The sequence below is a fragment of the Xenopus tropicalis genome, chromosome 2 (assembly GCF_000004195.4).
Source record: "Xenopus tropicalis strain Nigerian chromosome 2, UCB_Xtro_10.0, whole genome shotgun sequence".
NCBI lineage: Eukaryota > Metazoa > Chordata > Amphibia > Anura > Pipidae > Xenopus > Xenopus tropicalis.
Genome location: NC_030678.2, coordinates 110,274,661 through 110,291,314, shown reverse-complemented (window position 1 = coordinate 110,291,314; position 16,654 = coordinate 110,274,661). Strand labels below are relative to the sequence as shown.

Below are 16,654 nucleotides of genomic sequence, written 5' to 3'. Positions count from 1 at the left end.
CAATCCTATTTGTTTTATTTGATGTTTAAATGTTTTTTTAGTAGCCATTAAGAATGGTGGTCCAAGTTGCAGGTAATAGATCCTATACCTGCACTGCATCATTTGCAGAAAGAGTGGTGGAAGCTGGTTTTGAGCTTCAACTGCAGGTATTCCTGTACTATAGAAAATATATACTATACATATATATATATATATATTTATATATCTGCCTTTTTGGTGTTAGTAAGAAATAAAATTGTCAAAGTTCTTAAAATAAATTATGCTTTACCTTACTTGACAGTACAGTGGAATCCCTGAGCACTTGCTGAGATGAAACCACATGCTGGCCTGGAATCAGTTTAGAGATAATCTGCCCTTGAGTTGGAAGGCTCAGCATAATGTGCTGTGGTTGCTGAGGTATGGTGCTGGATCTCTGTTGGACTGGATGCTGCTGTGTCTCTGTTTGGTGTAGGTTGCTGAAGTTTAGAGCAGGTGTTTGGGGATGACAAAATATCTAAAGGAAGATGAGTATATTTTAGTCTGTCCTGCATAACACTAAAGACAAAGGTATAGAAGAGCAGGAGGGAGGGGGTGAAAGAATCAACCACAAAGCAGATGGTTTGGCAAGAATTATGAAAGAGCGCTAAGGAACGGTAAAACATTCCCCTTAGTGCTTAGTTATGTCTGACTTGCAGCATGGGCAGTTTTCTGTTCTGCACCTTGTGCAGGATTAAAAATGATGCAGAGCACAATGGCTGCGGATGCAGAACAGGCCTGTCCTTGTGGCCTCCAATAGGCTTTAAATACAGGACCTTGTTGCAGACTTTACCCACAGCTGTACTCTTACTTGCATGTTAGGCTAGTGCCACATGTGGGCATTCTTAGCCTGCAGAAAAACATACGTAAAGAAGCTTTTAAGGAGCTTAGGGGCCTTCTGATTATTTGCAAGAATCACCCATTTATGGCACTAGCCTTAGGGCATGGTTTTCCAAATGAAGGCCTGATGTGACCCTTCAAGGGATTTTTATGGCACTTAGTCTGTTCCATATATTTCACTATATGACATCATTATTTTAATTGAACCTGGCCCTCTAACATGCTTTATGAGATAAAACTGGTCCACTACTTGTAAATAAGCAATGCCTTACACCATCCGCTACGCTTACACCTGTTGCATGTCATTTAGCATGTAAGGCAAGGTGCAAAGTGCAAAAATAGTGGCATGCACCCATTTTTGCCCATTTTGTAGTCAATGCATTTAAGACAAATAAAAGTTCTTGTGTATCCATTGCTTTCCAAGTTACATGGTATGGGTTCTGTTATCTGGAAACCCATTATCCAGAAAGCTCCAAATGATGGGAAGGCCATCTCCTTTTTTTCTGTAATAATAAAACAGCACTGCGTACTTGATCCAAACTAAGATATAATAAATCCTTATTGGAGGCAAAACAATCCTATTGGGTTTATTTTATGTTTAAATAATTTTTTAGCAGATATTTAAAATTTTAAGTAGAAGGTAAAAAGATCCAAAGTATGGAAATACCCTTTATCCCAGCTCCTGTTCATTCTGGATAACAAGTCCCATACCTGTACTACCAATATAATTTAATAAATACATTTTCATTGATTTAAAATGTTTTATTCCCAAGCTTTATGACTACTTTTTTAGGACACCATAAAGAAGAGAGATGTATGACTGAATAGAAATAATCCAGCAAAATCATATTTTTCATTCTAAAGTAATAGGTAACTTATTAATGTAGTGCAACTTCAATTCTAATAGTAGGGTATTCACATTCTCCCTATATGCATAGAACAATATAAAATGCATATAGTAAGGTGGAGGGGACAGTCAGCTATATCTTATGAACACTTGCATTTATTATTCACCTGTATGTTAGACTCCTGGACCATATGAAGCTGTTCCTGGATCTTTTTAAGTTCTTCCTGTTGCCATTGTATGCTAGCCTGGAGAATCTGGGTTCTCTGCTGAAGCTGGCTTTGTATAGCTTGGATGCTAAACTGGGCAGGCAGCTTATAAAAATGGAAAAATGCCTTAATTAAAAAAGTCTGCAGATAAAATACACTTATCTTTCTATATAATATGAAAAACAGTGCTGGGCTATACATAACAAGTATAGTTAAGACTGTCTAAACTCATCATGGAATGAGAAATATTTATGTACAGTATTTTGTTTCACTTTTCACAGTATTAATTTTCCAGCATTGCATTGTAGTCTTAAGGTGAACATGAAGTATATACTGTATATTAAATATAAAATATCCAGTCATTCTGAGAATAGTATGTAACTGCACATTTTACAAAATAGGAACTGTATACATGTGTTTGAACTATGCTAATATTCTAGGTAACATATTAGTTCCTTTGTTGTTTATCCATTCAAGTGAAAAACAAACATTTCTATAGGCAACAGCCTTTTCCAGGCATTTTCTGCCTAAGCAATTTCCAACTGGGTGGGTGACAAAATGCTTTTAATCGCCTAGCTAAATTTAGTTCAATGGCCAGTGCATTTACAGGCGATTGGCATAATGACAATGTCTAAAAACAATGACTACCACATTTTAGAGCACCAGTCACCTGACCTGCAGATCCATGCAATTGCTATTGAAAAGAATGGGGGCAATCTCACTGAAATACAAAACTTTCTAAATATAATCAATTAAAAATTATGAACAGGTACTGTGTATAAAATAATGAAATTACGTCTCACTCTCAGCAATCTGTCTCTCTCCCTTCTCTCTATATCCAGGATTTGTACTGAAGTTGGTAATTATGTTGGACTTTGTTTGTGTTGGAGTTGGTTATTTGAGCGAGCTCTAAAACATCTGCTAGTAAAAGAAGCCTCCTTAAAGATGTATGAACTTGACTGTCAATAAAAATCTGGCACTGACTCCTGCATGAAGAGAGAATGATGAGGGGACAGATGCTGAGAGGGGAATAGTGAAAATTAACTTGATTATTTCAGAAATAGTATGGAATTTTTAAATTATTTCCAAGAGATAAAGATATATTAATCTATTATTACTACTACTATTATTATTATCCTTTTTTGACTTTTCCTCAAAAATTCTGTTCAGAATTCTGATTTAGAAACAAAGTTGCATACCTACCTGGGTTGTTGGAATGGATTGGTTTTGCTGTAGACTTTGTTGCAATGAATGTGACTGCATATCACATGTCTGACAAGGTACTGATGGCTGCACAGAATTGAAAACATCATCATAAACATACATGGATGTTCTGGTAAAAGGGATACATATAAACCCCATGACACTAGAACCGTTCTATTTGTAGTCTGACGCTTCAAAATGATGTAAAAAATAATCTACCCACACTGGACCTTTGACCATTAACAAAACAGCCTGATTCTTTAGAGTATGCCACAGAAACATATAATGACATGTGAGGTTGCATTATATCACTCCCCTTCTGAAAATATATTTGTTTTTTAATTCCATTCTCACTCTAGCACAAAGGATTTTTGTTATACCCCCTCATTTAGATCATGTTTTTATCCTTTTATTCTGTACCTAACCCACTGGGCACCCACTTACTGGCTCTCTATTTGGTGCATATTATGAAATGCTCAGCTAAATACTTCTTCAGTCAAAATCCATGGCCCTTCTTAATGGCCACCAATCTTTTATTTTGTAGCTTCTCAGTATGCACAATATGACATGATTGTGTACTTCTTTAGAAGCAACTGGCAGCATGTAATATTGGGAGTTCATGTTGCAGAGGAGGCTTTACCTGTAATTCTGGTGAAACAGTGGTTTCTGATGAATACTCTTCCAAACTTAATTCTTGTCTTCTATCCACTCTTACATCTGAATAACTAATGACAAATTTAGATTGAGATGACTGGTTCTGAACAGAGACAGGCACAATTTAGTAAGACCTTCTTTCATTTTCCTTTACAAAGCCCCTCACATGGAGTACCTGGGGCTGCTTGGCGTTTAGCCCTAGAAATCCAGTTTAGGGAAATTTGGAATGTAAGGTTCTGCACAAATGGAGTTTACCCTACAATTGCATTTTAGACGTTTTCCCACCTTCCTCTTACATGTGTGTTTTTACTGGTAATACTGGATATATATACATTGACAGAATCTTTGCAGACTCCAATAACAATATATATGTAGCTCTATTTTTAGCTTTTCCTTTTTTCATAGAGATCAAACCAGGGATTGGCTGGTACTCTTTTCTTGCTCTTATAGGGCATATTGTGCCAACAGTGTCCGATCTGTTAAATGATTTAACACACATAAGCATTATAAAAACTATGAATTTTGTGACAACTAGGCATATATGTTCATAGTACAGGTATGAGGTCTGAGGCCATCTCCCATAGACTTTATTTTAAAAAAATAATTCAGATATTTAAATATTATTTCCTTTATCTCTGTAATATTAAAACAGTACCCTGTACTTGATCCCGATTAAGGTATAATTAATCATTACTGGAGGAAAAAAAATTGTACAAGGTTTGATTAATGTTTAAATGATTTTTAGTAGACTTAAACACGAAAATTACAATTACGGAAAGATCCCTTATCTGGAAAACCCCAGGTCCCAAGCATTCTGGATAACAGGTCCCATATCTGTATTTGAAAATAATTTACTAGGTCTCCTTTATTGAAGCGAGTACTGTCTCATACAGCTGAATGTTTTATACAACAAGTTTGTTCTTGTTGGTACTGTGCGAATGAAAGAACTCACCAAGTACACTACATGAAGCCTTTTCTGCTGTACAGTTATCTTGGATATTATACACTGAGTCAGGCAAACAGTAAGAACTGTTTAATAACCAATGTATATGAAGCTTTGCAAGATGTTACATAAACCCTTGTCATGCTGCACTGTATATATTGAGGTATGTTTAGGAATATTTCCTTGTTGTAGGGCCCATCCCCTTTCCAGCTTCATTTGTGGATTCTATTCTCCCATCTGCATGTCAAAGATTTTATTAGGATCTCAAGGACCTCATCAAGAGGTGACAGCTTCTAATGGCTATTAAAGCAGAAAAAGGTAATTAGGGACAGGGACTTTACAAAACGGTATTTTTCACTGGAGAAGTGGAATGGTGGAAGAAATTCTCTTACATAAAGGATAACATAAACAAAAGCTCTTCTCTATGCCAGCACCACCAAGCCGCTACTATGTCACCAGTGAAAGGGTGTCCAAACTTTTACACATGCTGCAATTACTATTTTCTTTATTTAACTGTGCATAAACTATTGCAAATACTATCCAGAAAACATGGGACATGGGGTTTTGCGGATAAGGGATCTTTTCATAATTTGGATCACTATTCTTTATGTCAAGAAAATAATTTAGAATAAACCCAATAGGATTGTTTTGCCAATAGATTAGTTAGGATCAAGTGCAATGTACTGTTTTATTACTACAGAGAAAAGGAAATCATTTTTAAAAATTAAAATTATTTGCTTAAAATTGACTCTATGGGAAATGGCCCTACCATAATTTCTAGCTTTCTGAATAATGGTGTTGTTTTTTCAACACCCTGGTTCTGCAGTAGCTGTTTCACTTACATGCTTGCAGCTAATCATGCTGTATCATAGTCCTAATAGGTCCAATGGTGACAGGTACTCCCCTCCCCTTTTCATTAACCATTCCTCTTTCTTTTTGTTCCACAAAGGAGTGATGTGCATGTCAATGAAAAATCAACCTGCACCAGACCCTAACATGCCTGTAACCCAGAAAGTCTCAGTATTTATAGAGTGCATGCCCCACCCCTCTCTGATGTCACAAAAGGGGTGGAGCATGCAGACGAGGATGTATAAATAGCAAAGTCTTGAGGTTGAAGCAGGACATAGTACGGTCATGGGCAGGGTGAGCGCATGGTGAAATTCAGCCTAAATCTGCCTGCAACCCGTGAAAGCTGTGTGGATGTCAACCCAGACCCACCCAACTCACAGGTTTTGGCCAACCTGCACATCACTACCATAAAGCTAGTGGAATATGGTCAATTTCCAATGAAAGCAACAGAACATACCTTACAACGTTGTGCGTACATACAATAAATTCTGGCTTGGAATTCCACTGATGATATGTAATGTAGTACTGGGTCTGAAGCCAGATCCACTGTTGTCCTTTGGTAAGAAATCGATAGCAGCAAGACTTTCCTTTTCCGCACTGAAGTACTGGTAACAGGAAATACAGAAAAGTTCTTAATTAATGTTGCCTGTCCAGAATTTTAATTAACAGAGAGTATACAATATAGACGGGGTATTTGCTAGTATCATTATCCCTTACATACATTTGTAATGAATGGAAGAAGGTAAGATATCAGTCTGATTTCAGAAGGCCACAATTTGATTCGAAAGCTTTGTGTACAGACCTATGTATAATTAGTAGCCCTCTTTTAAAAATAATGCAAATTATTCTAAAATTAGAGGAGAGACTTTAAGCATTGAGATGAAAAGGGCTAAATTTTAACATATCAAATCTTTTTACATCAAATTGCCTAGCAAAAATACAAGATCCAATTTACAGTTTTAAACCTAGTGAAAATAACCCTGGTTTGTACTCTAATTGATTATGCTGCAAATAAAACATTTGGGGAGTAGACATCCCATCTCACAAAATAATAAAATGTCATAAACATCTTGTTTATTGTTCATAATCTCAATAAATTAACAAATATTTCCACCAATGTATAATCAAAATGATTTCTTTTGTTCATAATTTGGCCTGAATTTGTATGACAAATATAGTACAGGTATGGGTCCTGTTATCCAGAATGCTTGGGACCTTGGGTTTTTTCAGATAAGAGATCTTTGTTTAATTTGTATCTCAATACCACAAGGCAGCCAAAAAATTATTTAAACATTAAATAATCTTAGTAGGGTTGTTTTTGCCACCAAAAGGGGTTAATTGTATCTTAGTTGGGACAAAGTACAAGGTACTGTTTTATTATTACACAGAAAAACAAAATATGTTTTAAAAATGTATATACAGGGTGGGCCATTTATATGGATACACCTTAACATAATGGGAATGGATTCCCATTATGTTAAGGTGTATCCATATAAATGGCTCACCCTGTAGAATGGGTTTAAGGTAACATGTCTTGTGATATATGGATTTCCTTTTAAAGAAATAATGACCGAATAGCAAGGGTGGTTGGTGATAAGGGGTGAACATTTATATAGAAATCCTGTTTTGCCTTTTATTTCTGATTCAGTTGCTTTCCATAATAAGCTTTTCAGTTAGTAGTCAGGGAGTGAATTGAAAATAATTTGTAAAAAAATGGAACCCTCAGTAATAATTCAACAAAATACTCTACTGTACAGCGCTGCATACATAAGTAGTGTTTTATAAATAAAGATATACATACATATATACATACAAATGTACATTTTTTTAATGAGGTGTAGAGTTGCTCTATGCACTAAACAGAACTGCTCAGAAGGTACTTACACTGTTCATGGCACCTAGCCAATATTTCAAGGTCATCTACGTGATAATAATCATAACCAGATGTGCCAAGAACTTCAATAGGCAAATAGCCAATTATAGGTGGTGCTCTATAACAAATTAAAATAATTTAGTACCTGTCAGGTTATATACATGGTATTCATGCACACACATAAACATATATGCACATACATTAGTATATTTATTATATTTCAGAGTGTACAGTGTTACTAACTTAAATAGAACAGCAATAAAATAGTATACAAATAAGACATTAGAGTCCAAGTATATTATTACTAATAATGGGGTAAGGTTACCTTCATCTGTCTATATAACTAAAGTTTAAAATACAGTATGGGACCTGTTATCCACAATGCTTGGGACCTGGGGTTTTCCAGATAAGGGATCTTTCTGTAATTTTGATCACCATACCTTAAGTCTACTGAACAATCCTTTAAACATGAATTAAACCCAATAGGACTGATTTGCCTCCAATAAGGATTAATTATATCTTAGTCAGGATTAAGTACAAGGTACCATTTTATTATTACAGAGAAAAAGAAAATCGTTTTTAAAAAATTTAATATCTTTATTAAAATGGATTCTATGGGAGATAGCCTTCTCTTAATTCCGAGCTTTCCGTATTGCAGGGTTCTGGATAACAGTTTCCATACCTGTATTTACTTTGTGAAATAAAATAAGAAGGGTACATAAATTAATTAATATATATATATGTAAACTAATGTTCATGTGCATTCTCACAACATTTCTGTAACTGTACATGCCCCAAGCAGGGGAAAGTACTTACCTGTGATCTAGAAACAAGAACTTCCATTCTAGACTATGTCTTGAGGTAAATTCTTCAAGGGATTCTTCAAACATGCACATTTCCTGCCAGAGATAAACATTCAAATTTAAAGAGTACATACTTTTATATGCAGTTGTTGTCCTTGCACACTGACCTGTTGACTTTGATCTCACCATACTACCAATTTAATATTATATTTAAAAAAAACATGTTGTATGCTATGGACAGATTTTGTTAGACAGTTTTTAAGCACACCACCTTGTCTGGTCATTTATAGACAGGGACCATGCTGGGATCCTGTCTGATTACAGTTGATCATTCCAAACTGGAAACATTCTCCTACTAAAGCATCTTGTTGGTAGCTGTATGGTGAACTGGCAGATGAGTCAGTTTAGGTATGTGTAGCTTCAGTTTACATTCTGTATGTCTAGTTGTACACAGTCTGGCCTATAAGACAACTGACTGACTGGATACCTTGAGGGGTTGGCTAGAAAATGACAATCTTTAGGGCTAGTTTAAGAAATTAAAATAAAAACCAAAAACATTTTTTCCATTAATAGTACCCCATAGGTCTATTAAAATTCTGAAGCATAAATTTTAAATTAGAATTTAGTAAAATTTAAGTAAATCAAAAATCTATTATTCCAAACTTCTGGACACTAGTTTATATACTTCTAAAATGTTCCACATTGCATTTATACCAATGCTGTTATGGTGTGTTATGTACTTTTGATTTAATTACTTAAATGGTTAAAAAATTATAGTCAATATAACTGTTCTTTTCATCAAATTTTGAATTCATCCAATAACTGTCCATTTGCAGCATGTCTAGCTTTGCAGAGTTTTGGTATTCTAGCTGTCAGTGTTTGAAAGTGGATAAAAGATTCTATTCCTAGTATTTCTTTACTTGCCAGAGATAAAATCATAATAAAAAACAACAGTACATTTAGGTGCAAAATAAATTCAATAGTATTAAAGGCACTGCATAACAGTCACTGGTTCACAAAGTTTTGTCCATTTGCAGAAATTCTAGCTTTGCTGAATTTTGGCAGTACCCACCCCTAGTAAATCACCCACCTTTAAAAACTGAGGTGTTGCAAGTCTAACCGTGGCAACTAAACACATCTGTTTATCAAGCTGTGATTGATAAGTCATTGAAACAGGCCCTTCAAACCCATTACAAGTGGTATTGGGTGCTGGAAAAGAAATTGAATTGTAGGCAATTAATATTTCAATCTTCACAAACAACCCAAGCACAAGGAATTAACTAGTAAGTAAATTATTACAACCACCATCAGATTGTGGAAAATATGCTTGATTAAGGGCCTAATAGGGCTTGAAACATTGCTGTTATGCCCTAAAATCTGCAATAAATGCATTTTAAATACATAAGAAGTGTTCAAAATTGACTTTCAGTGGAAAATATAGGGACATAAACAGTAGATCAATGACATAAAAAAAGATTTATTATTTGCAACAAATACCCATGAAACAATGTTACTCACAATGGGTACTCACACAAGTCTCAGAACATAAAAGCACAAATATGGCTTAAATACTTTCTCCAACGGATGTTAGGCGAAGTATTTACTCATGAAGACAATGAGTTAACCTAGTTTAAAGTAATCTCACTGCTGGAACAGTGGGTATGGGTGCACATTCCCCAGTCCTTTGGCTGAGGGAGAAGTCACACAACCTTGTAGAGAGACAGGCTGGCACAAGTTGGGCCAACCGAGTCCATTTTTTTCCAGTCTGTCTCTCTACAAGGTAAGATGTGTACTCACTCTTGCATAGCTCCCAGTCAGCAAACATCAATGCCCAATTCTCCTAAAAATAAATGCCATTACCAAAATAATTAGAACTTTAAAAAACAGCTTAACTACACACTATTCAATTGATTAACAAGTGCATATCACCAAGGTAGTCTACATTACTTCAAGAGTTATGTGTATGTAGATTGCATGTGTCAGCACTGCAATAACCATCTATGCATTTAATTAACCTAATATTTAATAACAATAATTACACTAGTGGAATTTTGCACTTTCTGCTTTTTATTTGAAGGAGAAACAGACAGTCCGTGACAGATGTCCGTGAGTACACATCTCTGGACTTTGGGGAAGCGATACTGAAATTTTACTCTTTGAGAGTGCCTGTGTTTATGAAGATTTGCCTAGCCTTATAGGTTTTCCTGTGGATCACTAATTTTTTCATGATGTCTCTCTGGAAAACAAATGCAGGATAAGGTATAATAAAATAAACATGTTACAGTGGTGTATCAAAGCTGAAGTCACAACAAAGAATGTTTACAGAGACAATGCTAAGCTGGACACATTGCTGTCAGTTTCACCTAAGGCTACCCAATATTTCCTGCTATAGAACACAAGACAGTGTTGAAATATGTAACCCAACCTGAATGGTTAATTACATGTACCAAATTAAATAAACGTCTGGGGTAAAATAAGGGCACTGAGCGACACAGCCTTGAAGCCTTCAGCCTAGAAGAAATTGTAAAAAATGCTGTGTACTTTCTAGAACCCACAATTTCTACAAATTACAGCATTTTAAAAGATTGCTGGCAGAGATAGTGCTATACTCTAAGTCTAAAGAATGATGGGCAAGTGCAGTACTCACAGTTACAAGTACAATTTTGCTTGCTGCATAAAGCCTTTATAACACTGCTTTAAAACATATTGCAACAAAAATGCTTTATAAAAGAATATAAATGCAATGAAAGTAGTATACATCTCAAAATATTGCTTAGATTCCTTTTCTTTACCCTTAAACAGTATGAAGGAGTAGCTTATTATTCCACTTAAATAAGGTATTGTGGGAAGGGAGTGGGGGTTGAATTGTTTGTGGCAAACTTAGTATATGAGACCCATGGTGCATCAGTTGTGGTGTTTCTTGTCTCAACTGTGCAGAGATTAATGACATCTGTTGGGAGTATTTTTTTTCCAGTGAACACTGCATGGAAAAATTATCGGGAGGTTTCACAAAAATGTTCACTGCTGGTGAACCGTTAAACTGTACTGAGCGAAAGAGTTTGCTCATCCCTGCATTTTGCAAATGTCTTATATCTCTACCTCATCAAATGTCACAAACATGCACCCATATCATGACCCTAACCCCATCTGGCAGCAATCCTCCTCTGCCAACACTGCTCCACATTCATTATTATTGATGCACCCCCTCGTCCATTTTCCAAAGCCAAAAGTTGGCAATCCTATCCCCATCATATGGATATGTCCTTGAAAATGTAATACTTTATAAAATAATTCAACCATTCAAACATAATTCAAACAATATGGCTAATACAAAAAGCAAATGAATAATAAATTGGCACATCACAAATAAAAGGAGATTAATTAATAAGCATTAAGTAATTAATCCCAACACTCTTTAGAGTTTGGACTGCAAAACTCTTATTGGGCTATTTTTTTATGAAGCCTAAATAAATTCACTGACAATTAGCAAGAAAATGGGTTTTGCTTACCATTGCTGCAAGGCCAAAAATTTCCTACAAATTTTATGTATTCATACATAGGAAATTCCTTGGGGTTTAGTGTTCCTCTTAGAAGATGACAGCAGAACTCTACGTTGTTCTCAGCTAATATATAGAAATAAAGGGGAAAAATATAAAGATGTCAATAAATACATTAACATTTATTAGATATACCTAATCTTGTATTTTGCCGTTTTACATGCATCAGTTCTTTCATCTGCACTCATTTTAAATAATGATTAGTTTTCATATGGAAGTGTTTTACAACACTCTTTCATTTATAACCTAATTATCATTTCTTTTTTCACTTGCTCATGGGAGCAGATTTATCAAAATGTGAGATTAGAGCTCACCACAGAAAAAAGTAGCAAGTAAAAAGTAGCATTTTGAATGTATAAAATTTTTATTTGTTTTTAATCCTTTTTTGTGTTTAATCCTTTGATAAGTCTTTCCAAGATAATATATTGCAGAGATCCCATTCACAGGTCTAAAGTTTGGTGTCTTAATTAGATACCTTGTAAAGTTGTCTCTGTAACTTAAAGGACAGGAAAACCCCACACACAAAAATTTACTCAGTGAACAGCCTCTTTAAAATCTTTCAATACTGGCCACACTGGTTGTCCAGAGGTTAATAGTAAGGCTGCAACATCTCCTTAATCACTTAGATTTACTTCTCCTCCTGTAACCCACTCGCCCCCCCCCCCCCCCCCCCCTATTACTGTCTGTCTGGCTGGCTTGCCAGACATGCTCAGTTGTTATAAACTCAGATTACTAAACACGCCCTCCAGTCTAGCAGCCAGTGAAGAGATGGCACTGACACTAGTGCTGGAGATACATTTGTATTATTAGTTATTGGCAGATCCAAAAGAGCATCTTTCCTAGAAGGTTCCTGAATATTAACAAACCTGCTAGCCTTTTTTTTTATTTGGCTACCCCATTACTCCATTCTCTGGATAACAGCATAGCACAGCATACCCCCTTACTCTAAGGTGCATTTAACTCCCTAAACTCACTCTGTCTCCCCAAAGTTGCACAAGTCACAAGCAAAGTTTCCAAAATAACATTTTTCTTTAAAGGAGAAGGAAAGGCTAATAAAGTGTTAATCTCAAGCTGCAGGCATATCTTCAGTTGTCTCAATAGTGCCCTTAAGTCTCCCCATATTTCACCTGATCAGATGATCAGAAGCCAAACAGGAAGAAAAAACGCTGAGCTGTGTAAAGAAAGTTCCCATAATGCCTCGCTCCTGCACAGACACCCAGACCAAGTGAACATGCTCAGTTAGTAAGACTATGAGTCAGATTCCTGCTGATTGGCTCAGATCCACATTCCTAAGGGGGGGGGAGTGAGTTCTTAGCATTCCTGAGGGAGGGGGGAGCAGGAGAGAGGAGAAAGCTGAAAGCTGCATGTCTCTGGCACATGAATTACAGACATAGAGAAATCTTTTAACAGAGAAGTCAGTGCAGCGTTTCTGTGAGTGCTTATGGCTGTTTTTAAATAGACCTTTCTAATAAAGTTTACTAAGTTTTTACCTTTCTTTCTCCTATAAGCTTTGGTCCTAGATTTCTGAATTCATGATTTATGGTCCTCTACCATTCATTTTGGATGTAAGTAAGAATGTGTCTCTTGCTATACATTATATACAGGTGTATATAAAAATCCCTGTGTAGATATTACATGGTCATGGTACATCTCGGTGGCTTCTATTATCCTTTTAGTATACAATAGGGATATTTTATGCCATATATAAAAGGGTATACATATGGAAATCAATAAACTTACAGTTCAAAGAGTTTAAATTTGCAGTATCAGTTACAAGCATATGTGAAGATAATATTTTAGAGATGTCAGGATGTTCTTGCTCTGGTAGAAAGTTCAACAGATTCTGATCCATAATATCAGACTGTAATTTGTGAAAAAAAGAGTTATTTGAAATGGTTTATTTATGAATTCTCAGACATTAACCAGACGTTGAAGCATGCTTTATACTCACTGACACATGAAACAGATAACTTCTACTATAATGCTCATTACTTTGAGGTAAATGATTGTTTAATCTTGGTATTATTTCAACTATTATGCAACTATTAACACTTCATATGTTCTTGTCTCTTTATGGGATTGTCAATTTGAAGATGGAATATATTAGCCTGAACAACCAATTGAAACTACAAAAAAAAAAATATGAAAACTAATTGCAGATTGCCTAAGAACATCATTGTCTACCTCACACTAAGGACCTGTTGAATTTAACGGGGGACCATGATCTAGGGAGATGAGGGAAAGCTGCAGAAACAACCGCTCTTTATCTCAAGGCAGGTACAAAACTTTTAGCAGTCATATATTACAAAGTTGTTTAATTTAGTTCTAAGCATCTATACCTTCACTTTTAAAAAATTACTTTAAATAATGTTTAACATCTCTCAACAAATCTCTAACAGTTTTCATGTTTGGATTGAAAGTTAAGTCTTTCTTACAAATATGCCTTTGAATTTAAGTAGATATGTAATAATTCTTTTTCACAATAGGTTGTGGAATGTACAAATAAATAGTGAAACATATATGAACACAGTGAAAAACACTGCCCTGTTATAGCAGAATATAAAAACAGTAGAAAGTACATTAAGAAGTAAGAAAGGCAATACAAAGTCAATGTTCAGATTACTTACTGGTAAATGCCCAAGTAATGGTGTTATACTATCTGAAACATATATTATGCTTCCTTCTGTTGTGACTGCTATAATGAATCCATCAAGTGCCTAATGATATAAAAGACAGGTACATTATAAAAAATTAAACAACGGTTGTCACTAGCAAAAGTCAAATCCAGGGCCAAAGTTAGTATACAGTAACCATCATCTGTTATCCTGTAATCTACCGAAACATGATTTTTAAACTAATTTACCGACAAATGACATACAAATTACAAAAATAAATCACACCTATGAAATTACAATAAAGGTGGCGTGCACCTGAATTAAGTATCAATAATGCAAAATTTAAGGATAAAGGAAGAGAAAATGTGCCTAGGAGAAGTTATCAGTAAAAGCTAAGTTTTATTACATTATTGAGAAGAAGCAGCTGTTTTCGGGAAGTTGCAATAAGAACTGCATTCTCCTATGGACTTTTTCTCTCTCTCTCTTTATCCCTAAATACTGCTTTACTGACAAATTTAACATGGAACAAGAAATATGACCTCCCCACCTCACAGTCAAAATTAAGCTAAATAATTGCATTTACATAGTATTTTTACTGAAAAGTACTCATTTAATCAGGTATTGCCAGGCATATACAATTGTGAAAGTGAGTTCCTTGAATTCTATTGTTGAATATTTTAGTCAGTTATTCTTTTTTATACCTCAAGCATGAGCTGGGTGAACTCCTCGTTGCTGAGAAATGAAGGCTTCCAGTCCTGCTGGATATCACAAATTTCTGTTTCATCAGTAGTTTCTGACAAAAAAACCATACAAAGTTTTATATTGGACAATGGACCAATGCGGCAGAATCCTGCATTGATATCTGTTTTTTTAAAAACGCACAAACAGAAAAATAGAAATAACAATAAAAAGAGATTGCTTATTCCAAATCCATTTGGTGAATGTGGATGCTACTATCCCTTTGTAGAAAGACAAATGGTTGCCCTATTTATTGTATACCAAAGAGATAAACTGACAAAAAGAAGTTGGCCCCCTGTATATGTCAATAAATAAATTAGAGGTTGTATTTTAACATTGGTGAAGAAAGCTGAAGGTAAAATTGCCTCTCTATAATTTAACATTGCAATGCTAGAATTTAACATAAAAAAATTAAAGATAGGAAAGGTCTGCCCAAGCCACGTCTAACTCTGAAATACTTGACCAAATTAAACATACCACAATATTTAGGTAATCTCTGTTTTCTTCAAAGGGGAGAGCATTTTAAAAGAATATCTTAATGCCATTTAGCATAGAGGTATATCACAATTATGAATCACAACCAACAAACCCACTATATAATTTAAAAATATGTAGGGGTGAGCACAGATTTGATTTTTTAAGGGATTTCTATTACTTGTTTTACTAGCTATTACTATTTCCCATATATACATGTATCCTTTTTTTAACGGTGGAACACATAAAGCTTTATATATTGAGAGAGATACAAGCATTGTTAAAGGTGGGATACCTGGTTTAGCAGCAGCTAATGCTGTATTCATGCAAGTGGATTAGGAAAAGCCGGATAGGTGAGTCCTGGAGTAAATGGAGGGTGAGTAGTTTAGGTCCTCCATTCCATACTCCAGTTTAGCATTTTGATTTGGCCAGCTGTAAGTAGCTGCCTGATTAGGCTGCAGGTGAGCAGCAAATAAAAGGGTATTAAGTTGAGAGGTGATGGGTGATTAAGGTTGGGGACACAGAGGGGTTACTTTCAAAGCGGGGCACAGGGCAGGAAGGCTGCCTGCCTGTGTTAAGAACTCCCAGAGGAGCTGGGGGTGCCACCTGCCACTGCAAGGAGCAGAGGGAGCGGTAACCAAGTGAGGAGTCACCAGGAAAGGTCTGTCAGAGTGGGGCACAGGGCAGGAAGGCTGCCTGCCTGTGTGAGGAACTCTCAGAGGGGCTGGGGGTGCTGCCTGCCACTGCAAGGAGCAGAGGGAGCATTGGGCACGTGTTTGAGTGACGGAATCAACAAATAGGTATTCAACCGCACAGCCTCTTAATCAGGCTTCATGCATCGATCCTCACAAGGCACACCGCTGAGCCCTTCAACACAATCCAGATATAGAGGAGAGCACCATAAAGCAGAATTCTGCTAAAACATTATTTATTTCAGACCATAATGTATTATGGTCTGAAATAAATAATGTTTTAGCAGAATTCTGCTTTATGGTGCTCTCCTCTATATCTGGATCGTGTTTGAGTGCCGGAATGTT

The 16,654-nt window shown here is 35.7% G+C and overlaps 1 protein-coding gene across 1 annotated transcript in view; it reads right to left on the bottom strand.

Annotated features, from left to right (window-relative positions):
• Positions 1-16,654, bottom strand: part of npas2 (neuronal PAS domain protein 2) — a 38,847-nt gene that overhangs the window by 10,290 nt on the left and 11,903 nt on the right. The window contains exons 4-15 of the mRNA XM_004911781.4: positions 15,107-15,198; positions 14,418-14,507; positions 13,531-13,651; positions 11,743-11,856; positions 9,324-9,442; positions 8,247-8,329; positions 7,442-7,548; positions 6,015-6,162; positions 3,752-3,836; positions 3,112-3,198; positions 1,870-2,013; positions 269-493 (exon numbers count right to left, since the gene is read on the bottom strand). Of these exons, the coding sequence (XP_004911838.1) occupies positions 269-493; positions 1,870-2,013; positions 3,112-3,198; positions 3,752-3,836; positions 6,015-6,162; positions 7,442-7,548; positions 8,247-8,329; positions 9,324-9,442; positions 11,743-11,856; positions 13,531-13,651; positions 14,418-14,507; positions 15,107-15,198 (1,415 nt within the window). The remainder of the gene's footprint in view (positions 1-268; positions 494-1,869; positions 2,014-3,111; positions 3,199-3,751; positions 3,837-6,014; positions 6,163-7,441; positions 7,549-8,246; positions 8,330-9,323; positions 9,443-11,742; positions 11,857-13,530; positions 13,652-14,417; positions 14,508-15,106; positions 15,199-16,654) is intronic.